The sequence below is a fragment of the Coturnix japonica genome, chromosome 3, assembly GCF_054131305.1.
Source record: "Coturnix japonica strain WE chromosome 3, WE-NBRP24, whole genome shotgun sequence".
Classification (NCBI taxonomy): Eukaryota; Metazoa; Chordata; class Aves; order Galliformes; family Phasianidae; genus Coturnix; species Coturnix japonica.
In genome coordinates, this window is record NC_140665.1 from 86,932,983 (window position 1) to 86,958,073 (window position 25,091).

General features: G+C 37.0%; 1 protein-coding gene across 1 annotated transcript in view; it reads right to left on the minus strand.

Annotated features, from left to right (window-relative positions):
- Window positions 1-24,887, minus strand: part of SH3YL1 (SH3 and SYLF domain containing 1) — a 38,406-nt gene extending 13,519 nt beyond the window's left edge. Inside the window, exons 1-9 of the mRNA XM_015859304.3 lie at window positions 24,860-24,887; window positions 14,512-14,622; window positions 13,486-13,599; window positions 12,966-13,030; window positions 9,948-10,060; window positions 7,281-7,409; window positions 6,115-6,259; window positions 5,286-5,355; window positions 4,537-4,593 (exon numbers count right to left, since the gene is read on the minus strand). Of these exons, the coding sequence (XP_015714790.2) occupies window positions 4,537-4,593; window positions 5,286-5,355; window positions 6,115-6,259; window positions 7,281-7,409; window positions 9,948-10,060; window positions 12,966-13,030; window positions 13,486-13,599; window positions 14,512-14,622; window position 24,860 (805 nt within the window). The 5' untranslated portion in view covers window positions 24,861-24,887. The remainder of the gene's footprint in view (window positions 1-4,536; window positions 4,594-5,285; window positions 5,356-6,114; window positions 6,260-7,280; window positions 7,410-9,947; window positions 10,061-12,965; window positions 13,031-13,485; window positions 13,600-14,511; window positions 14,623-24,859) is intronic.
- Window positions 24,888-25,091: the final 204 nt, after the last annotated feature.

The following is a 25,091-nucleotide window of genomic DNA, read 5'->3' on the forward strand; positions in this document are numbered from 1 at the left end:
CTGGGATTTCCTGGTTTTTGGTTAGTATTAAGAAAGAGCTCATAATAGCAAGGAAGTTAATACCGTGGAGACCACCAGATGGATGTTTTATTATTCCAGTAACTAAATATAAACATGTCACAAGCCTTGCCATGAGGAAAAGAGAAAAAAATAGACCAAGTTTAGCTAAATGTCTTAAGAGTGAAAAAGAAAAAGAAAAGATTACCACAGATAATTTCCAGTGGGTTGGGCCTTCATGACATTGTCTACTGACCTAGTAAACATGAACTTATGACAGATATTACATATTCCACTATGCAAAAAAATGTCTGAAACAAATATCTGTTACTCTGAGCTCTTCCAGCAGTACAAGAAAATAACAAATTCAGATATTACACATAGAAAAATGAACTGGAGACAAGAGAGATACTTGAATTTTATTATCATCAAAACTGGAGATACCACTTTCACTTTGAGGTATTTAGTTTTACAATAAAATCATCCAAGCCAAAGGACTTGGTCACACATTTTTCTTGTGTTGTAGCTGTCAGGTTTTTTCTTTGTTTGTCTGTTTGTTTTTAAATCTGTGGATTTTTAAGTGTGGAAGTTTGTAACTGATATAAATAGTTACATGACAGATTTCTAGTTGTATGTGAGCTGCTGCTAGTTTTGTTAATTCAAAGAGAAGACTATCACATAAAAAAAAGACATTGCTTCAATACACAATCAGCAAAGTAAGCCTGTTTTGAAGTTGCAAACATGGTGACAGTGATGCTCTCTTTCAGAAGCTCTAAATTGTTTCTCTACACTATACAGAACTCAGCAATACACATAAATAGAGGTACTAATGTAGACACGTCTAGAATGTTGTCACAGTTCCACTGTATTATCTCCTTCCTGCATTTTAACATCATCCTACAGAGCAGGACGCACACAAAATGACAAGATTTTAAGTGAGACAGAAACTGAACTGTAGAGCATGCATCCAAGTACAGCAGGTAAAACAGGAGATCACATGAAAAAAAATGATATTGTGCTCAGAGAGCTGCAGAACAGATTTTGCGAAGCTTTGTATCTCAGAGGCATTCTGTTAACTCTGAACTCATTTGGCTTAATGACCATATGTGTAACTGGCCACAGAAAAGGCCACAATAGGCAAATAAAACAAATAAATTCGTAAATTCCTTGATGTTTGCAGTTTCCCTGACAAAATATGCTTAATGGAGCATAAAAGTCTTTCTTAGAATTCTCACTTGACAGGTAAGAAAGCCAGTGTGTCTGAGAGAAATGTTAAAGAACAGCAACAAAAGTACCATCAACCAAACAAAACAAACAAAACCACCAATGAACCAAATCACTTAGGATATATGAGCACAAGCTTTCATGATTTTTTTTTAAGCAAATCACGACTACTTGAAAGATGTAAACTGTATAATTGCTTTTCCCTAATTATGGTGAAATAATTATTCTGTTAAAAATAGATGCACTTTTGTTAGTAGAAAAAAAATCTATATTCTTAAAGCACTGCAACAAGAAACCCACTGTTCATAAACATTCCTGAAAGGGAACACGTTACTGAGAACAGGCAGAACAAAATGCTAAGCAAGTATGCATTCTGAAGGTCAGAGAATTCACCCTCTGAACTGTTTCATACTAACTTATATACTACAAAAGAACAGTGAAGGAATGGTGTTTAGAAGGTTTTTGTTGTTGTCTTAAGGAAAATGAACTAATGCTCTCATTTCTGAGTCCTATAGTTTCTCAATAGTTTCCTGATTGTTTCAGCATCTTGGCCAATTTAAGTGATTTTCTTCCATACATGTGAATCAGTCTTTGTTTCAGATTAGCCGAGATGAAGAAAAAGTGACAAAAAATACTGACTTCTGATCCTGAACAAATTGCCTGTTAATTATTTAGTTCTCGCCAAAATTTCCTGCTTCTACCAGTTCAGTTGGAAATGGCTGCAAAGTTTTCAGAATTGTATAGTATTCAGCAACCCTTTTGGATGACAGCCAGATAAAGTAAGAAACCATTTACAGTTTTGATTGCCTGCTGTTACGTGGCATAAAGCCAAATAGAAATAATGAACAAACAATGCACTATAAAAAGAATCTAACATCTAGTATTAGATATCATTCAAGTGTGACAAGCTAACAACCTTAAGTTTCTTAAAAAAATAAAAAATAAAGTCATTGTAAAATAATTTGTATCCTGATTCTACAACACACAAGTGCCATGAGTCACTTAGATTACAGACATGGTACAGAACTCTACAGAAATCTTCTATCCATTCATAACCAGATAACCTAAGCTACATCATGCTTATAAAAGGTGGATGGACCAGTCAGACCTTTTACTATTCGTATGTAACAAACGTGGGACAAGCAGTAACTTAAGTTAGAAGTTCCTTATGCTGTAAGGGTAGGAGTAATGAACTTTCTTTCATAGACATGACCAAATCTAATTTAGTAGAACAGTTTAAAAGAAAAACAACAAACCCAAACACACCCCAAACAATAAAAACAAAATAAAAGCCACGTCTCTATTCTTCAACTTCTGTAAAAACTTTAATCCACTGAATCACAATCTCAGCCGTGGCTTTTTCCAGAACTGCAAGAGGTTTCTGCAAATTATTATTCCTTTTAAAATAAAATGTATGATATTTCCAAGTGCACAGAAAATTTTAAAGAGTTTCTGAATCTCATTTTCCAACTAAATGCATTAACTTAAGTGTTATTAAGTTACATGAAAACATTCTACTTGCATCTCAGTCAAGTATCACACTATCAGTTTAGAAAAAACATGTTTTTCATCTAACATTCTTCTTGCATTTGAAATAAGCAATGTAATACAACCTTTTTAGATAATTCAGAACTACATAAAATATAATTAAAAATGTCTGAGCTGAAAGTCTAGCTCCTCTTAAATTTAATGAGATGGATGAATGTTTCAGCCTTTCTTCCACTTTCGTAACTGTTGAAAAGACAAAATTTCTCACCAGCACACCCTACATCGCCACCCTCTTCCCTAACCCCAAAAAGGAAAAATGAGAAGGCACCTCCCTTACTATATCACAACACAGAGAAGTCTGTTGCTCATTATCAAAACCTAACCCTGAACTAGCTAATATACCTACAGTGAAGCTTCCTAAAGATTAGTTCTATGAACTCTTCCATTTTGTTGGCCAGAAGACCATTTTTTCTTTTCATCTGGATGTCAGCAACTGAGTATTCTTTTCCTAGGAAAAACATCTTTTTTTTTTTTTCCCTAGGAAAAGTTTTACAGCATGATAGAAAATTTTTGTTCTCTGAAGGATTTTAAGGATTTGCAGAAATAAATCAATGGCTCAGCCTAAGTTCCTGCTATGTCAGTCCCATCAACACATACATACTCCAATAGCATGTATGGAGAATATATAGGAGGGAAGATTATGAAGACAGTAACACATAATTGACCTCATTTTTAATGAAAGATCTGTAATTACATGAATTGAGGGATTAAATAATACAATCTAGATTTTGGCCTTCAGACAAGAAAGGATAAGCACTGTGTTAAGTGACAACACTGCCTGACTTAGAATCTTCTGTGATCAATTATCCAGTTTAATTAAGTAAAAAGGAAATTGTTTCACTTTATTTTCTGTTGGTGTATGAAATATGTGAAAACATGTACATACCCACATACACACACACACACACATAGTTGTAATACTGAATGTCTCAGCCTTGGTTTTTATCCCAGCACAAAACCAAAAACATTTATTTATTAACAGGACAATATATTCTATCAAGCAATTGTCTCATGGACTTTCAAATGGTTAATAGTCTTCTCTCCAAGCAAGATGGGATTTTTGATGTGAGAGACCACTATGGCATCTACATGAACATAACCAGTTCAGTCATAACATTTTTCCTAATGAATCACAAGTTTCCAGTTGATGGGCACCAAAAGAGTTACACCGCAAATACTACAGAGTAAGATTCTCTGTTAGAGCTCAGACTGTTCCTGCTTTAAAGTTAAGAGAGCTAAAACACAACAATGAACAAGTAATAGCTCTTTGGTATAATACAGAGATATCTCACAAAACCTCAAGGACTATAACTGCAAGAGAAATTATGTTTATGCAAGCATAATCATACATGACCTGTGGAAGTGCATCTTAATTAAAACAGGAGTTATATTACCTTGCATAAGAGTTTAGGCACAAACTTGTTATATCAGCTTTCTTTATCACTTCAGTTAGGTGGCAGTGTAAAATAGCTTTGCTATTTTCAATGTATTTTTCAGTGTCATTGAATAAAACAAACTAACTTTTTCTGTAAGACTTATTTTTGTTGGAATATAAAGCCAAGGAATAAGATACACGTTAATGAAATATTTTCATTAGACCATATGCAACGAAATATCATTTTAACTCATGGATAATAAAGAAATGGGCAAACGTTGATAGATGTCTTCCAAAGTACTTTCAGGACATTTCAGACTTCATATTGCTAATATAGACTATATATATATACTGCCAATACACACTAATAAAATGTGTAGCTCAGTACTTACTCAGAGAGGCATAATCACTTGGAAGTTCAGGATAAAGCTTGTTTGAGTTCTTTTTAGCTGAAAGAGAAATTTAAGCAGCAAGTTATATGATACATCAACATATATTGCTATACTTCATACACAAGTTCTCTAAGACATGCTCAGAAATTACTGCAGTTATCTAAGGATCTATCTATACACAGGACAAAGAAATGAGGAATTTGTCTTAAATCCTGTCTTACATCCACTGGAATAAATCAAGTTAGCAACAAAACTGCATACTGACTTGTATTCAATGTGAATATATTGGTAGACAAACTGTTAATAGAGTCAAAACTTTCCCCATTCAACTGTAAGAACTGCTTACTTAAAGACGTGACAACATAAAGGAGAACTAATATTTTAGAAGCCAGAAATTTCTAGAAGCAGGACTAATTGTTTCTGTTAGAACCAGGACTTTTTACTTAAGAAACACCATTGAGCCACGGACACTCTACACATCTAATAATTAAGTATGCTTTCTGTGAACAACTATTTGTTTTTGTAACTAAACAAACTTCTACAGAAAATATGACACAGAGAAAAATTTGTTAATATAACACAAAGAAATAAAAACCCCTTTACTCTTCATTGCTCAGGGCAATTGAAACAAATACAAAACACATTATTATATATAGAGTTACTATTATGATAACTGCGTAATGCTGATTAGTCTTAACTTTCTACTTCTATATAGAAGTAAATTAATCATTATCAAAATATTCTCTAACCTGGTGGTGTTGGCCTAACAGAAGGTTTATGTGGTTCGGGTCTCGATGGTCTACCAGGTGGGTCATTTACCTAAGATGTACACATTTTTAAAACAAGTTTCATCAAAATGGAAATAGATTTTAACTTCATAGTCTAAAAGTGTGCCAAGTTACACTGAAAATTATCATCTCCTCTGAAATTGTATTAACACAACAAGAACACTAAAGAACTAGTGACATACACATGACTACAGAGAAATTCACTGTGGGTTTTAAAAAGATGAAACTAAATTATATAAATATAACAGCTGAATAAAAATCTTCCATAGTTCTCAATATTATTTTAAATGTGACTGAATGGAAGTAAAAATAAATAAATAAATAAATAAAATTCACATCAAATCTAATATGCCCATTATTTACTTGATTACGAATAGCTTGAAGAAACTTCAACATCATCTCCAGATCTGATTATGTGTTGTTCATAAAGGCAGCCATGTGTTGTTTTTCTAGATGATACAAAGCCAAACCTGCATCATTCTTGTCCAGAAAATCTCACCAGTGGAACACAGAAAAGTTTGAATGGATACATCAAACACAGGAAGGCATTCCTGCCCATAGCAGGGTAGTTGGAACAAGATGATCTTTAAAGCCCCTTTCTACCCAAACCGTTCTATGGTTCTGTGATGATTCTGCGAGTTATCAGCTATGTGCTACGTTTATAAGCATCCAACAGAGATCTTGTGAATGCCACAACACCAAGATTACCATTACCTTTGACTGTAAACAGTTTACAAAGAGGAAAAAGTCTGTGAGAAAGAGTTGCACAAAACCTTCCTTGTCCCCTTACAGTTTTTCCTGGATTATTTCTTTGCTCTTCATTTTCATATACTTCAGTGAAGGATGCTAGAGTTTCATAAAGATCTTCTGCTTGAGCAGGAAAAGGCACATCACCCAACAAGATGGCACTAGCACGTATATCTTGCCCATAAAACCTGATATCAAAGAAAAGATGTCAGGCATTTGATCAACATTATATTTCAGTGTCTAGGTAAGTCCAGCTTGTGAAAGTGTTTCCTCTCTAGAGTTTTCCTACTGACCAGCAATTTTCAAGTGTCATAACCAGTGATAAATTTTGAATGGTGAATAACTGCAACCACCTTAGATGCCGACCACCACTTCATTTCAAAATGTTCTTCACCAGTTATATTTTGTTACTTGTCACATAGTGTGCATCAGCCAGACCATTTGAAAGCCTATCACACAATAGACTGAAGAAATACACATTAATTCTACAAAATTGTCATGGTTTTGTATGATGTTATGATGTGGAATACTGATAGCAAAATTAAAAAATTACAAAACTGTGACAAAAATGTTTTAAGAGATTCCTTAATGATGCAATGGAATGGCAATTTTATGACAGGAGATAGCTGGAAGTAACTGATTTGCTGTCAGTAAAAATCTTAGTAGTTCTGTTCCTATAAGCAGAATTGAAGTTTTTATAAATATAGAATATACAGTGCAATAGAAATCTCACAATTACTGTATTTTAATTCTTAGAATTATTTGGTTGACATGTTAGGGTCTGTAGCATAGTAAAAGCATTTCAAATATATCCTCCTACTCAGAGGCACCTTAAGTACTTTAAATTTAATAAGCTGCACATCAAAAGTAGCACTTCAAAAACTGTTCTCTCAAGTTCAGTAATATCTAAAACATACTTTTTTGTTGTTTACTTGGTTTGTTTCAAGTGATCTTAAAGGATATTTCTTATTATATAGCAAATATCTCTATAACTATATTCTAGAACACCAAGTCTTTTAACACTTAGCTTCTAAATATGTACTTAGATAATACCTGTCATCTAAATTGAAGAAACACTTGCCATTGAAAAAACCCTGAATTCAGTATGGAACGTTCTCCACAACAAGCTCTTTTTCTACAATTGAAATTATCCCATTTCATCACATCACTATTCCTTTATTGAATCCTCTAGATTCAGGGAGAACTTACTTGCGATTGGTTTCTTTCCTTTCGATTAAACAGGTTCCTTCCAGAGATACGCCTGCAAACAGTCCTCGAGATTTGCAATACGTATACACAGCAGCAGAGCTTCTCAGTGCAACATCCCCTTCTAAATTTCTGGAAAGAAAAAAAAACTTCATAGTCTTCAATTCGGCTTTACAACATAACAACTGTTAGCATATGTGGAGTGTGACAGGACAAGGGGAAATGGTTTCACATTAAGACAGAGGTTTAGGTTAGACATTAGGAGGAAGTTTTTCACCCAGAGGGTGGTGACACACTGGAACAGGTTGCCCAAGGAGGTTGTGAATGCCCCATCCTTGGAGGCATTCAAGGCAGGGCTGGATGTGGCTCTGGGCAGCCTGGTCTGGTGGTTGATGACCCTGCACACAGCAGGGGGTTGAAACTAGATGTGGTTCCTTTCAACCCAGGCCATTCTATGATTCTATGAACAGTAAAGGTCTTTAAGTATCACATTTTTTTTATTTTTTTTTTTCTGTTCATAAATGCTCTACTGAATATGCTTAACTAAGTCAAACTTAAAATTCACCTTCAGTTTTCATTTCAGACAGAAGCCAGGACAAAGTAATTATTTTTGGTAATAAGGTTTCCTCTGAAGCACAGAATAATGTCATCTCATATGAATACTCTATATTAGACCTCCTCTTGCATTCAGAAGTCTGAAAAAACTAACTAAACCAAACACAATGGTTTCAGAAGATGATTCAAAATTTCCAAGCCAGAACAATAATATAGATACAAAACTCCTGCTAGTTGCTTTTCTGAAATATTCTTCCAATAGCAAATTCCAAATTTTCCATAGACAGATTTGATACTGCTTAAATTTTTTTCTTAGCTCTAAAGAAATCCTTTATATCACAATAATCTAACTAGTTTTTGCCTCATCTACAACTTGCAGAAGGAACTTTTTAATTCCTTCCCTTTTTCTTGTGGCCATTTATGCATTCAGAGACAGAATCACCTCACTGTTTTCTTCTTTAGTCAGTACTTTAATCATTGCACACAGATTATGTTTAAAAAGTCGTGATTGCATTTGTCGTAACCAGGAAATCTATCTTCCTTGATTTTAAGATGCACAAAGCATCAGAAGTATTGGAAGGCTGCAGCTAGGTGTCCCAAAGGCTTCTTTCCTCCAGGCTGAATATGTCAAGCTTCCTTAGCCTCACAGTTCACATGCTCCACGTCTCTTACCATCTTAGTATCTCTTCATTGGAAGCACTCAAGGTTACACAGATCTTTCTTGTGCTGTAGGGCCAAAATTAGACATGATATTCTAGGCACAAGCTATGAACAACCAACTGAAAGGGAAATAATCACTTTCCTCATCTTCTGATTACAATTCAGTTTATGCATCTCCCACGCTGTTAGACATCTTTGCTGTCATGACGCACTATTGACTAAACCTACTGTCCATCAGGATGCCAGCGCCTTTCCAGTAGGTTGGCTACTCAGTCTGGCAGGCCCCGTCTATACAATTGCTGAGGACTCACCTACCCAAGGTGCAGGACTCAACCCTTGTCCTTGTTTAATTTCATGAGGTTTCATGATGTAACTTTTCTCTATACAGTCTAGGTCCATCACTTTGTATGCAGGACAGCATACCAAACACCCGGCAACACAGATGACATTCACAGGCCTCCCTTGGTCATCAGAGGAGCAAGCATCATCCGTTTATTTTGTTAGACAAAATGACAAAACATCAGCAAAACTTTTATCATAAAAACAAAGGTATAAGGAGGGACATATTCCAAGAGAAGAAGCTGAGGCAACTGGGCTTGGTGAGACAGTGAATGAAAAATCTTAAAAGGGGACCTATCAGCACCCTTCCAATTAAGGCAATTATGAATATGATGCCAGGCTCTTCAAGTGGTGCACGGTGGAGGGACAAGATGTAATGGTCGTCAACTGAAGCAAGAAATGCTTTGACTGGATGTATAACATAACTTTTCACTGAGTAGTGGAACATATGGCCCAGAGAGGCTAAGCAGAGGTTTTCATGATCATGAGCAACCTGATCTGCAGTCATAACAAACCTTGCTTTGAGCAGGAGGCTGGACTAGAGATCTCCGGAGGTCCCTTCCAAATTAAATTATTCTGTGATTATATCAACTCATCCTTCATAGTAGGCTAGCTTAATCACTTAAGCTTTAAAAGTAATTACTTGGTGTATTTTTTTTTTTTTTACTTACTGCCAGGCAGATCTCTGGTAACAAAGCACAGGCCCATAGATAAGTGAAAATAATAGTTTGCTATAGTACATCTGCTCCTTATTGAGCCTAGTCAAGCAATGTCTTATAAAGTAAGAGTAAACCTTCCTCCCACCAATAAATGCCTTTATCATGGAAGGCAAAAAAAAAAAAAAAAAAACCAAAAAAAAAACAACCAAACCAAAAAAAAAAACCAACAAAAAAAACCAAAAAACCAACAAAACCCAACCATTAAAAAGCAATAAATAACTAAAACAGTGTACCACTATATAACACTATAGAAACAATAAGGACCTGTCAACACTGAGGTTTGCAAAGACTGTTTTTGAGATATTAGAGAAACCCAAGCAAATGTTTTTATAGCTTAAGAAAAGAATGTCTTCCCTATTTAGAATCCATCCATATTATGAAAAGATTTTACTCTCACCTCCCCAGAGGTCCAATTGCCACAGTAAGATTTCCTCCCAGTGTAAGATTCCCTCCTTTGGCAAAAGCTTCTACTGCTCTCTCATGATTCAATATTATTACTAAGTCTGAAACCTATAAAAACATCAAACAAAAGTACCATGCTTTTTAAGAAGAAAGTCTGAACTGCATGGGAGCAAAATCTGTTCAGTGGGAAAGTAGATAGTAGCAGTGAAAATATTTATTACCCCATATGAAAAGCTACCTCCAAATGTATCAAGGTTTTAATTCAATCTAGAATCTGTCATCATCTCAGATAATTACTTGCGTTCTTGCAAATAATCCTTTAGAAATTATTTTCTGAATGAAATTAATTCTTTTTCTACAAGATATTTGGAAGCGAAAAATCCTGTTACACAATTTTTTACTCAATGCAATAAACACGGTTATACTAGAAACATGATTTTGATTCAAAATTTCCTTATTAACGACTTTTAATTTTATAAAGCTTTTGCAAATAACTTTGAAGGCATTTTCAGAACTGAAGAGACCTCAGATTAAGAAAATTCGTAACTGAGTAACAGCAAGAAAAAATAATAAACAAAAATTACTTATTTATCTGCCGAAATATAGAACAAAAAAACAAGAGAACAACAGAAAGGATACTGCTTTTCCTATAATCGACAAAACTGTTTTTTCTTGACAGAAAATCAGGATTCTGTAAGACTTCAATTTATGAGATGTAGCCAGTTTCTTCAAGAAACTATTGAGGGAAATAGTTGGAGAGAGAAGGTATTTTTGAAAGACACAAATGCAAAATATAAGAGAAAAATATGAGAGTTTTTTAAACACCATCTGGATTATGATACAGAATGTAGAGACAGAAGAACTTCAACTACAACCCAGTAATGACTTTCGTCATCAGTACCATAAAACTATAACTCTCTTTGTAAGTTACAATACAACAATCCTATAATTTTTTTAGAAGAGGAAAAAAAAAAAAGTCTTTCAAGTCTTTTCCTTCAAAGATCATGGTATCATAACTGAAAGCTTGTCAAACACATATGTATTAAAACAAAAAGAGAAAAAAAAAGAGGTGAATTTGATGTTAAAGCCAGTACAGCAGACTGTTTCAGATTTCAACAAAGTAGACTGCTCTGTTTACTTTTTTCAACTTACCCCAAATTCCAAACAGTGACAGCAGGGAATACAAGAGGAAATATCAGATTATTTACAAAACAGTGTTAGCCATGAGTATTACACACAGTGTAAGGGAGGCCTTTGTTATTAGCCTCTCATAACCTCCACCCCAAAAGGTCTGACATTAACAGTTTCTTAATCATCCAGCGATGTAGACTGAAGATGAATCAGGATGCTATCACTTTTTACCCACAAAGAGCATGAATTCAGCTAAAGCTAAATGAATTTATTGTGAGAAGACCTTTAAGGAAAGAATTTCAAGAATTTTAAAATAGATCTTCAATTTGAAGTACCAAATATTTTCACCTGGAAAACCATTATGCTAATGTAACAACTAGAGAAATCTGTGATTTCTTGTTGTTTAAAACCACCCATAAGTACAAACGCGACGATGTATGAATAAAATGCAAATAATTTCTGCAAGGTTTAAGAACAAACTGCTAAAACATTGCTGAAATTGGAATCTGGGCTCCTAAGCAGCTCAGCTATTTATCTTCTAAATTTCTCCTCTAACTTTACATAATAGAAATAAGGAAACTATTTTTAAATGGAGTGACTACAATTTCAAATGAAGCACATAATACTCAGGGAAAAAAAAAAAAAAGAAAAAAAGTCTTCTTGGAAATATCTTGTATATTTAAATAATTTTAGTAAATATCAGCAGTAAATGGCTATATTATCTCATATATCAGATGGAGATGATTACAGGAAAACTTCCACAGATTAATCAAGACATCTAATGAGTCTGTTTCATTTTCACTAAAGGAGAAAACACAAAATAAAACCCCCTTGGGCACATCAAACAGTATTTTGCAATGTGTTTAGATCTTGTAGTCAGAAAAACCCTTGCAAAAATTATTAATTTTTTATTCACAGCATCTTTTAAAAAGTGCACAGTAATAATACCCAAGATCACATACTGAACTATCTGGATATTAAAAAAATACTTATCCGTTACTCATTGTGTGAATACCAGCTGACCAGTTGACAGGAGCTGGCTACTTGTGTGGCACATAATGGGGGCTCATATCTACACCCAGACAAGTTTTGCATGGATTCTTCTAATGGAAAGCAAAATTCCCATGGCAAAAGATCTTGTTGGCAGCACACTGTTAAATTTGATTTTATTTAGGAATCAGTGGAAGAGAAGCTAAACAGAGAAAATAGAAGGAAAGCAGGGAAGGAAAGAGGAAGACGTATCAACAACTAATGGTGAAGAAGCTGTGATGAATAAGACAAAAGTAGTAGCAGCAGATAATCAGAGTTCAGATCAACAGGACTCCTCCTTGGACGTGCTGAAAGTTCCTCATTTAACTGTTTCTGCGGGATGGAAAATCATTTATTTTCTGTAGGAAGCTTCCAGAGTAAGTACCATCAGTTTTGGTGCTTTAACACTGAAGAGTGAAGTCAAGAATCATGGTTTGAGTAAGGAATGCATGATGTGTATTGGCATTCTATACCTTCAATTACTTTCACTGTTTATTGCTAGATGGAGTCCTTGTGCTCCTTAGCAAAGCATTTGATAAGCTGCTAAATACAGTATACTTTCAGTTAATTCTAACTGACTCGAATTTTCTCCACGAGAGAAGATCTGTCTGCTCTAACAAATCAAGGAAACAGCTATTAAATCACTTATTTTCATTAAAATCTCTCCAAACAACTAAATTCATAGAATTAAAACCCCACATTCAATTTGGATTGTATATGCGGACCTTAAAAAAGTGTTGATTTTTTTTTTCATCTTCTCAGAAAAACAGATCTCACTATCTCACCAACATTTACATCTTTTTCAAATAAAAAAAAAAGTCATCAAACAAGTACTTCAAATGCAAAATTATACCTCAATTCCAATTTCAAATCCACCACCAAGGCCAGCAATTCCTATTGCAGAAGGAGCAGACCAGGCTGTCAAACAAAACAAAAATTACAGAAGCATTACCACACATTACAAGAAATGCTCATCTAATTATTACAGTTCAAAATCACTAACAACTACTTAAAACCATGTTCATAACAACTAGAATGCAATCACATAAGACACTAGTTTATCCCTGTAAAAAGAATCCAAGACGCACAAATCCTCATTTAAACAAACATATATGTTACAAATTATTTGGCATACAGCTGTGCATTACTAAGCATAATTCATTTTCCTAATGAGTTTCAAACTATATGTTTTCATATTTCATCCTTTTCTACAAAGATACTGAATGCATTCAGTCAAAAGCAGGTATAACATTCCAAAAACAGCTTTCTAGTCGGACATTTTCACATGCATACATGTGTGTGTATACGTGTGTGTGTGTATTTTAAAGCTTTTAATTCTCCCACAAAGTACAAGAAGAAAAATATCCACTTACTGCCATTAGGAAGACGAGCTAATACAATTCCACTTCCACCTCGAGCAGTCACCAAAAATCCAGCTTTGATAACAGACAAGACTGCAAGGCCTTTGGCTTTAGCTATCACATGGGCTGAAATAGCAAAATTATTTATTCAAAACCTTGTCACAATTCAAAGGTAAGGGAAAATAAAATTCTACATTTAACAATTTTGAATACACAGAAGTCAAATAATTAAAGCAAAACCTTAAAGAAAACTGAACTAATCACGACACCTCCATTCCACAGTCAACTACAAAACTGGGTGCGCTGATTAGCTCATACAGAATTAGCATGCTTATTGCCATGAACACTATGTGTGAGGACCCTTAGCAAGGCAATAAGGCAGTAAATAGTTGATATTCATGGCTCTACTGAGTTTTGGAGAAGTGAAGTCTGAATTTAAATCACAGTGACACACATCAGTCTAATCAGTTTACATCATTAGACAGTGTTTTTGTCAAGTAAAATGTCATCATTCTTAAAGTCTTATTACAGGCCTTCTGGAACATAATAGATATAAATTCAAAGCCACAACTAGCAATACCTAGGCAAAACAGAGAATAACAATTGCAAAAATAAGGAGGACAGAAGTACATAAATGTATTTAACCATTATCAAAGTAGAAACGTACTCTGATCTCCTTCCTTCAAGTAAATAAACACAGATGTTGGAAAACTACAGCTACTATTCAAGGTTCTCCTTAATAATGGACATTCACATGGTGAACGTGAGACAGCCCAAAGAGAGGCCTTCCTGTGCAGACAACTTCCTGTGGCTGGCTATAAACATGCAAAAGGTTTCTCTCAGTAAGCAATGTCTGCCTAGAACCCAGCAAACTGAACACCTTCACTTCCAAAATATTTTCAGAGAAGTTACAACAGTCCAGTTCTTTACTCTCTGAGTTAACGCTCAGTGAAAACAGAGGGCATCAATAAAGAGATGGATTTCAACAGAGGGGAGAAGTGGAGGTTTGAGTTGAATCATAACATTTTCTTTACTCACGAGGTATGATTTTATCAGGTCCATTTCTGGAAGTTATTTCTGTAAACTCTCGTAATATTTTAGCTGCCTTTTTAGCTTCTGACTTCAAGTTGGAAGGTATAGGGTTATTCACTGTAAAACACAAAAGAAAGAACTATTATCAGCTCAGGACAGCGCAAAAATAAACCAGTTTGACTCTATGGAAAATTTGGCCCTTTTCAGACCAGAAGACTTCCTTTAGCAATCTACTTTCTGTCAAAGTGTTTTCATGTCTGGAGGTATCAACACCCACTGTTTGCAAGCTTATCAGCAACAAAGTTTTCAAGTAATATATGCATTTAGTGTCAGACCAAAGATCCATCTATCCTCATGTTTCACCTCTGAAAAGAACTCACTAGAACAGTCCAACAAAATGTCCAAAATGTCACTGTTCTTCAATTCAGAAAAGCATAAAAAAGAAAACTAAATTCTGTAGAGAATTCTGCAGTCAAGAGTGACCTAGGTTTTTTTCAGTTGGTATTCCCCACCATTCACTCACCTCCACACTCTGGGCAACATTCCCACTCAAAGCTATAGAAGTGAAAAGACTAAATACGTTTTGAGATTCAGTCAATGAAGCCTGGAGAACAAGTCTGCTCCTAATAAGTGAAGCACTCAATGGCAAGTTGGTAGTCTTTCCTGACTAGTACAGGAATTACAGATGTACTATAATGATGATAATAATTATTTGCAATATGTTTTGATTTAGTTTTGCAATATGTTTCTAAATAGCACTTCCGCTGTGCTAACTTTGAGACTGCCAAAAAAAATACATCCATTTTTTGTGTATATCTGTAGCTCCATTTTCAGTTCATATGTTCCCCTGCAAATTTTCAAATGGAATGTGCAGAGCTGCAATCAGACATTCAACTCAAAAACTGGATCATGTCACTTTAATAGACTTTTACAAGCCCTCTTTCACCACAGAAAAATATCTCTTGGTTCACAATCACATGTTATTCATGTCATTGGGTCTTGGTAATACATAAATTCACACGTGAACAACTGTTTTCAAGGATGAAGTGCAGGGAGGGCAAAGTTTCATGAAAAATCTCAGACAAGCACCTTGAAACTCACAAAGAATTGCAGCCATTTCCACTGAACCAGACTGATGCATGAGTTTCACAAATCCAAGGTCAAATATTCTACCAGTTTTATGGGTTTGTTGCACTCTCTTTAGAAATATTTTAATATTTACACATAAAATAAGTTTGTTACTTACACATGTTAAATATATGTTTTATATGTGGCCCAAGGTAACTCCTCTTTACTCAGTGCAGCCCAGGTAACTCATGCTTCAGTACATTGTCCAAGCAAGGAAAGAGACTCTCAAAGTAAGAGCTTGACAGCTGAGATTCTGAAGTAACCTGCACTGCAAAACCTTGTAGTGGCACCTGGTTTTGTAAAAATGCAGCAGGTACAACGCAGGAGAGTTTTATGGACAGAAATCACCACAATGTTGAGCAAAAAATAGCACTCTCTGGAAAGACAGGGAATCAGATGCGTGGAATGCAACAGACTAACCTGCACTGAGAGGGCAGATGGAAGACATGCAAATCTGGACTTCAAATCCCTTGTTTGCATTCAGAAAGTTAGGACAATGGTGCAGTCCTCACTTGTCTCCACACAAAGTGAAGGTCTAAACTCTAAGAGCCTTTCAGAGAAAAGTGATAGGCACGTGCAGCTCCCTCAGGATGCTATGGCACTAAAATCCTATGCCAGTTTGCAAGAGTTGAGCACAATTGTGTCTTCCCTGGCTTGCTTGGCTGGAACAGGCTGCACTAATCACAGCAAGAGAGGGCAGCTCAGCCCCAGCAAAACGTAAAAGGATAATTGCTTTTGGTAGATCAACAAACTAGATTAAAGCAAATGTCTCCATTACTTCTGCTGTTTGCACCTGACATTACCATTTCAAGGGCAGAGGTGGAAACAGTACAAGCATGTTGTAAAAGAAAAACAGGATTTTTGATTTTGTAGGGAGAAAACACTGAGTCAGTCACGAAAAGCATATTACACCACCATTCCTCCTATGAAATAAAAAATTACAATTTTCACATAGTATAAGTTATAATTTGTGAGTAATGTTGCAATACAATGCATATCTATTTGCATAATCAGGCGAATACTTCTACATGTGGTGTATTTTTTAAGTGATTTTACTTAATCTTCACAAGATGCACATTCCATGGTATTTTAATCTTATTCAACAATAAGAACTAAATGGAAGATATGGTTCATTTTAACAGTGGTAAAATGGACAGTCGCGTGTCTGGCCCTGAAGGACTCTTAGCAAAGTCATCAAGCTTTTATGAAACTAACATGTGTACTGACAACTGGAAAAGAAAAACCTAATGGAGCAAAAGCAAGCAATATCTAGCTTTTAGACTGTAGTGAAATAATAGAGAAATAAAAGTCACTTCTTTGCTCCCTTTACAGTTCTTTATATTTATAAGCATTCCCTCTGTCACCTTGTTTCTCTCTGACTTAGATTTTGTAGGTACATTCCCAGTCTGTTTCCACAGAGGGAAAAAAAAACAAACCAACCACACTCATATTTCAAGCATATTAGAAGAGAAACAATTCTCTTTAATCCTCCCTCATGCATCTCCACTGACAAAAAATAGTGTTCTCAGATCTAAAATTCTGCAAACAGAAGTTTAAAAAAGAAGAAAAAAAAAATCACTTCCAGTTTTCCACACAATGTTTCAGATTCAGAATTGCTTCAGAAAGATATGGTTACCAGAAAAAAAAAGTGAGCATGATCATGTTCCTATAGGAGTTACTATTAGTTATTATTTAATTGAAGACAATCTGAAGCTTAACTTCATGAGCCAGCAAAAGTAATACTGCTACTACCTCACAGTCTCTTCAATTCATCCAGTCACATCCTATAACAGTAAGCTATTCCCAATCTCAAAAACCCATGACCATGACCCATGACCACCACTATCCCCCTGTACATTTGTTGCATACATCACTATTGCTTCTGCATCCTCCGAGTATCTACAAGAATTCAAGCATGCATTGTTCTTTGCTTTTCCCTGCCTTGCTACAGTCTGGAGTAATACAGGATTATTTTTCTGGACATAAAAATATCAGGAGGGTTTGAAAATGTTCAGCCAGAAGTGTGCCCATGGAGCTGGAATAATGCACTGTTAGAAGTGGGCTGAGACTCCTAGATCACACTAGAAACAGGGAGGGGAAGAAAGGAAAAGGCTGAATATGCCTGCTGAAGAGCTGGTGCTTACAGAGGAGGGCTACAAATGAGATTGATTTATATCCAGACTTCAATTTAGACAACAGGAGATGCAAAATTTAAAGGAGTTTTCTTTTGGCAAGGAAGCAAAGCATAGAAAGGTTTTAATCAATAAGTCAACTGATTAAACACTTTCAGTGCTGAAAACCGAGAGTTAGTCAGAGTGACTCCTGGGTCGTAAGGAAATGATGACTTCCTTAAAAAGACGACCAATAAATCCACACCCTGACCTCAACTGTGGATAATATGATGCCTGATGAAGTGTGGCTGGATGCCAGTGCCACAGCCAAAGAAATCTGGTATCTTATCACTGGGAGAAGAAGAAGAACTGGCTCTTCCTCTTAGCCTATGCCATGCTCAAAATTTTGTTGACAGATACAAGATAAAATAAAGGCACGGACAACTATTAACTTACAAAACATTGTGTTTGTAGGGTAAATATATAGTGTAGATGAGGCCTCACTCTTACAGTCTATTAGTTTCATTACAATTTGTCCAAGGCCAAAGAACATTAAGCATTTCAACAAAAAAGGGGGAAAATCACACATAGATGATCCAAAGATAGCTCTTCACTAGCTAAAAGTCTGTGGCAGTTTGTACTACAGGATACTTTGTTTGCCCCCAAATATAATAGAAATACAATGACTAAAGACTACAGTGAAAGTTTGGAATAAAATCATCATTCCACTGATTTTAATTGCTGTGTGAACAGTCAGAACCATAACTGGGATTTTTGTGACATCAAAAATAGTTAAAATTCCTCTTCACTTATCATGTTGCCCTCTTTCTCAAGCTTACACTGTGATTTGAATAGTACAATTATTTCCTAAAAGCCTATACACTGCAATACTTTGTTGGAAGACAGAAGTTATAGAAATATCTGCTCTTTATTACAAGTGCTGTATGAAATATTTAGAACCAAGCAGAAGCTCCATGCTCAGTTCATCCCACAGTAACGTAAGGAATAATATTGTACCGCTGTCTTAACTATTAGCTTTTAAGTATGCATATATAATTGTCTGCTTTGTATTCATCCAATGCTCAGGAAAGAGGTAACGAGAAGCAATAAGACAGTAATATCTATCAGGAGGATATACTGACTGATGGGTTCGGAATGCCGTGACCAGCAAATGTTCAGCTGGGAGCAAGCTTCATTTCCACTGCTGCGTGTTGTTGAGGGGAGAAGATACTGAGCATATGTGAGTCAGCAACACAAACCTCATGGGGGAATATCGCACCAAAATTGATTAACTGCTTAATTTGTAAGCTGATGAGGCAAGTGCGTCAGCCTCTAATTTACATTCTGACTAACAGTAATAAATGTGTTGGCTGAACGTTTGGTGAAATTATCTGAGCAAGGTGTAATAAAGAATAAATAAAGTCTTTTTACTTAAAAGCTGGAACTAATTCTGGTATAATGAAAATTCTGCTGAATATGAAGATGAAATAAAGCTTGGAGGCATTATAAGAAGCCGAACATCAAAAATACAGTTTCAGAGAAGACTGATGACAAAATGGAGACAATGACTAGCATGCATATTTCATGTATATATTGTGCGTGTATACATGAGCTTTGAAGTACTTTTACAGAAGTAGTTTTTAATTTTTTGTTACAACAAGGAAGAAATAATGGCAACACCTTGCACAAGTCTAGGGCAGCAATTCAGTCTTTCCTTTTGCTTCACTAAGAAGTTCAGAAACAGCAAAACATTAAAGCACAGCTAATTTGCAAACAACACTGTTACAGCAGTAGCATCAACTTCCAAAAGCAAGTATGAACAAAGAATGATTAAAAGCATCCATAAACAGGAGAGTTAACATAGTCAAGAATGGTTAAAGACAAACGCTTTATGGGATTGAAGAACCTGAAAAGCAAGACCAGTGACTTTCTCCAGTGCTGGAGAAGAGCCTAAACAAGAGCTTTCAACTCAGCATTACAATTAGAAAGATGTAATTTTGGTTTCATAAACACGAAACATCATGTTACTGTGGCAGCCTGCTCAAGGCTTGTGGGATCCATCTGGTAGTGGAAATCCTTCAGCAACGTGCAAGACATGCACTGTGTGCATTTTGCCTAACCCAAGAAGAAGTGAGGTAGACTTAGAGCAGCAGCCAATCAGCAAGTTTTAATCATCAGACTATAAAGTGCATCTCTGTCCAACCTCCCTCTATTTAATACTTGCAGCACTGAAAGCCAACAATTGACAGCAAAGATTAGATAGATGACAAAAAAAATATCTGAGAAGTCCAAGGAAGTGTTGCTAGAAGCTGAAAAAGAACCTGTAGGCAAAAGATTTAATACAATAAAGGTATATATCTCAGCCTAGAGAAGAGAAGATTGCGGGGTGACCTCATTGCAGCCTTTCAGTACCTGAAGGGAACCTATATCCAGGAGGGGAGTAAACTCTTCGAAAGGGCTGACAATAGCAGGACAAGGGGCAATGGATTTAAGTTGAAAGAGGGTAGATTTAGGTTGGATGTTAGGGGGAAGTTCTTCACTAGGAGAGTGGTTAGGCCCTGGAACAGGCTGCCCAGGGAGGTTGTGGATGCCCCGTCCTTGGAGGTGTTCAAGACCAGGTTGGACGGGGCCCTGGGCAACCTGATCTAGTAAATGTGTATGTTTGGTGGCCCTGCCAGGCAGGGGGGTTGGAACTACATGATCCTTGAGGTCCCTTCCAACCCAGGTCATTCTGTGATTCTGTGAGCCAAGGACAGGCAGTCACTGCTTCCATAAGACATCAAAGCTCATGAGAGAGGAATGCTAGAGAACTTACATATCCTATTGCAAAGCACTGCTGGTATGGCAGAAGGATTCTAAGGAAGCAGTCCCAGAAAGTAGCAATCATTAACAGTGAAGACCATACCAATTGAGTATGTTGCATGATTTTCCAGAAGCTTCTGACAGAACAGTAAAGGAGACAAAATACAACAGAAAACACATCATGTATGGTGATGAAAACAAAGTTGAAGAGGAGAAAACAAGTTGTCTGCACAATGAAGCCTTTCTACTGATCCCATGCAACTGTATCACTTTACCATTTGGATTCCTGAAATTTTACCAAGTTTCATACAGTGCTGTTCCTCACCAAGCCTGGTACAAGCGCTTTGCACTCTGGCAGGGTACCCGTATAGCAGCAGGAACTAGGTGGCCTTGCAGAGCAGCAGCTGAGCTGCACTAAAACTGGACTCTAATGTGCACCTTCACAGCCGTGAGAGGTTTTGCACTATCTAATTTAATGTAAATAATCTTTCTTTCCTCCCCATATGGGATAGCTGGAAATATTTATACCTGTTAGTTACATCAGTATGATGACTGTCATGTAGGGAGCCCAAAATACAAGGTTTTCAGTTAGAAATCCCTGCTAGCACAGACAATCTTGTCTGTCTTTTCTGACTTTGCTATCAATTATGTACATACTCCCACAGCACAGGAGACCAATGGTTTTTTCATATGGAATCTCCACCTTGTTAATGCTAGAAAAATGCGAACACATAAATGAAAGATTCACTTTCACAGTGTGCATATTTTTTATGACTGCTCTCAAAGCAAAAAGGACTTAACTGATCCAAACAGGAACTGTAACAGTTGGTAATTTTATGGGTTCTCAGTCCTCAACCTCATTTTAAATTACCTATTTCCTTGAGAAAGTCTATGAGGTTGAACAACTTAGGGGGAAAAAAAAGACACGCAGCATCATGCATTTATCAAAAGCATTTGATGAGTTTGGTCCCCAGAATTTTCTTTTTACTGAATACACTTCGGAGTATTCCTAATTTATCTCCACAGGGATGAACTTTCTCCTGCATGCTGGGATTTATGTGATTAATACAAAGATACCGACATAGCTGAATAAGGCGCTTTAAAGAAAGATGTGTTTACTCTGCGTATACAAGATGTTTTACTTAGATTAAGGTTCCTTTAAGGAACTGAGGTATGTGAATACAGTCACCAACTGCCAGAGGCACAGGTGAGTCAGATGATCTCTTCTGAGAAGCATACAAAACATCTGGTCACCTGCATGGGAGGCACAGCAAAGGAATAGCTGGAGCTAAAGCCTTCAAAAATCCCCCTTAGAAATGGCAAGGACGCTAAAACTCTAACTTCAGCTGAGTTGTAATCTTGGCACCAGGAGAAAGCATAACTGCAAAGGGCAGGGGGAAGAAATCAACACACCTACCAATAAACTCAATGTATGATTATATCACAAGTAATACAGGTCTCGCTGCATTTGAAAAAGCTATTTACAGTAAACACAGTCAATACAAAAGCTTTCTAATTTGCTAGATGGTATTCAGTGTGTTCCTAAAAGTGCGTAATTGGAACAAAGATCATAGAATCATAGAATGACCCAGGTTGGAAGGGACCTCAAGGATCATGTAGTTCCAACCCCCCTGCCTGGCAGGGCCACCAAACATACACATTTACTAGATCAGGTTGCCCAGGGCCCCGTCCAACCTGGTCTTGAACACCTCCAAGGACGGGGCATCCACAACCTCCCTGGGCAGCCTGTTCCAGGGCCTAACCACTCTCCTAGTAAAGAACTTCCCCCTAACATCCAACCTAAATCTTCCCTCTTTCAACTTAAATCCATTGCCCCTTGTCCTGGTATTATTAGCCCTTTCGAAGAGTTTACTCCCCTCCTGGGAGTAAGTTCCCTTCAGGTATTGAAAGGTTGCAATGAGGTCACCCCGCAGCATGGGGTGACCAGTTACAGTAAGCTACTTCAAGTTTGTAGATTTGAGATGCATGATGATCTTGGACCAGCATTTTAAAAACAAAACAGATTTAATGTTTCAAATAATCGTTCAAGGCAAACAGACAAGAAATACAAGAGGGAAAATGAAAGCAAAAGCAACAAAATGTATTAGCATGACAACTGCTCATCAGGTCTGTCAAGGTGTTTAAAAACAACAATGAATGAGATCTATTCCTCATCTCAGGAGCAGAAGAAAGCTAAGCTGCTAGGGGAGTTTATGTTTCATAACGTGGTTTTAGCAGAGTAAATGCTTAGATGTGAAATATGAGGCAATGCCATCCAGACAGATATACCATTGGAATAGAAAGAAAATGCACAGTATGTGGATAGTAATAAGTTTGTATAAATTATCATCTTCTATAAAACACCTGTGCACATAGTGGTATGTCTCAATAATATAGTTTAGGATTGATGTGAGGCTAATAAATTATCCGTCAACAGTAGAAAACCCACCCTTCATAGCATCACTGAACACGTTGTACTCATGCAAAGTTAGCATCAATAAATCATCAGTTTTAGCCACTAAAGTTGGAGACATTGCATGAGCACTACAACACCAAGTCAAAAACAAGCTTTTCAGTTTAGAATATCCAGAAGAATCAGGCACTGGAAAAGGCCAGAAAAAGAATTATGTTCCAAGTGTTAAACACCAACTTAAAGGCCAGTCATACATATACAAAACAATTCTACTGTCCTCAAATGAAGCTAAAGCAGCCCAAGACATGAATAGATTCACCTTTTAGGTGATGAAGAAATGATAGTTTATACAAAGACAGTAAAAAATCTGCATTTTCAAGAATATAGACAGTGGAATGCTATATTGACACAACATATATATATATATATATTTGACACAACAAGTGCCAAAGGTAGAGTTACTTTGGGGGCTGTCTGAGACTAAAAAGTGAAATCTTCCAAGAATTAATGCAACAAGAATCACAGGCTTTTGTGCGGAACGTCACCACGCTTATCCACCGTGCCATCCAAGCCTTAGGAAACTGCCTAGCAGAAACCCTGTTTGCAAGTCTTTCAAACACGCTTATTGTAATACGTTTGATGTGTCAACAGTCAGTACCAGAGGGGTTGGGCACTGCCCACCAAGCAAGGTAAGTAGCATAACCAAAGCTAAAGCAGAGCTAGGAATTCAGCTCTGCCATTTTTCTCTTCATGTTAAACACAAGACTTTGCACACTATGCTAGAAAGGAAAGGCCTAAACTGAATAGCAGTTTAGTTTTGCAAATCCTATTTTAAATAATTAAGAATAAACTTCAAGGCAATCTAAGGTGCTAAGCAAGCACACTAACTTTTACACAACAAAGTTTTAACTAAAACAAAGTGTTGCTTTTAAGAACAAAATCCCAAGCCCCATCCTGTTTAACTTCTCACCAGGGACAGAAGAACAGAGGGAACAAACACCTGGTAGCCTACAGCTGCCCCTCACCTTCCCCCAGGATGTGCACTGCACAACTGCCCCATGTGCTACAGTAGCAATCCAGGAGAAAAATATATATATATTTGGGTACCTTAACAAAATATACATTCCAGATATTTCCTGCAGAAGGCACTACTGACAGTCAAACTGGACAGCATCTATATTTGGCCCTAGGCAGCCTGGTGACCCTGCACATAGCAGGAGGGTTGAAACTAGATGACCATTGTGGTCCTTTTCAACCCAGGCCATCCTATGATCATCCTATCCCTTGTTTCACCTTTCTGTATATATCTCTGTTCCCTATAAGCACAGAATCATAGTTCACATCAGAAGGGACCCAATAAAAGTAATCTAGTCCAACTCCCCTGCAGTGAATGGGGACACCGACAGCCAGGTGAGGCTGTTCACAGCCCTGTCCATCCTGATTGTGGATGTGTCCAGAGACAAGGCATCCACCACCTCTCTGTGCAACCTGCTCCAGTGCTTCACCACTTACAGTAAAACTCTTTTTCCTTACATCCAGTCTAAATCTGCTCTCTTTTAGTTTGAGACCATTTCCCCTTGTCCTACCCCAACAGAGCCTGCTAAAGAGCCTCACCCCCTCTTTCTTACAGCCCTCCTTTATATAATGGAAGGTCGTGATTCTGATTCCCCAGTACCTTCTCTAATAGGTCAAACCTTTGGGAGCAGTTCAGACATAGAAGACCTACAATGACACCTCTGGACAGCCAGCTCCAATCCCTCACCACTTTAATCGTAACAAAAAACACCACCAACTCCTCGACACCCAATCGACGGCCACAACCCTGAGGGCCACCCGGCACCTCCCGACCCCGCACCCATCCCATGGGCTCTCTATGGGCACCGACCCCACGGATACTCACTGCTGCCGGCCCGGCCTCGCCCCGCTCTGCCCAGCACCGGGGCGGCCCCTCGGAGCGGCACACACCTGCGCCAGGTGAGGCGGGCGGGGCTGAGACGGCCATCCACCGCCTGCCTACCCGCAGTGATCACCACCGCGTAGTTTTTCAGGGTTTACCTTTAAAAAACAATAAACATTGATTTATTTTATTGTTATTAATATTTTTTTTTATTCGCCTCAGCTGTGTTTTCTTA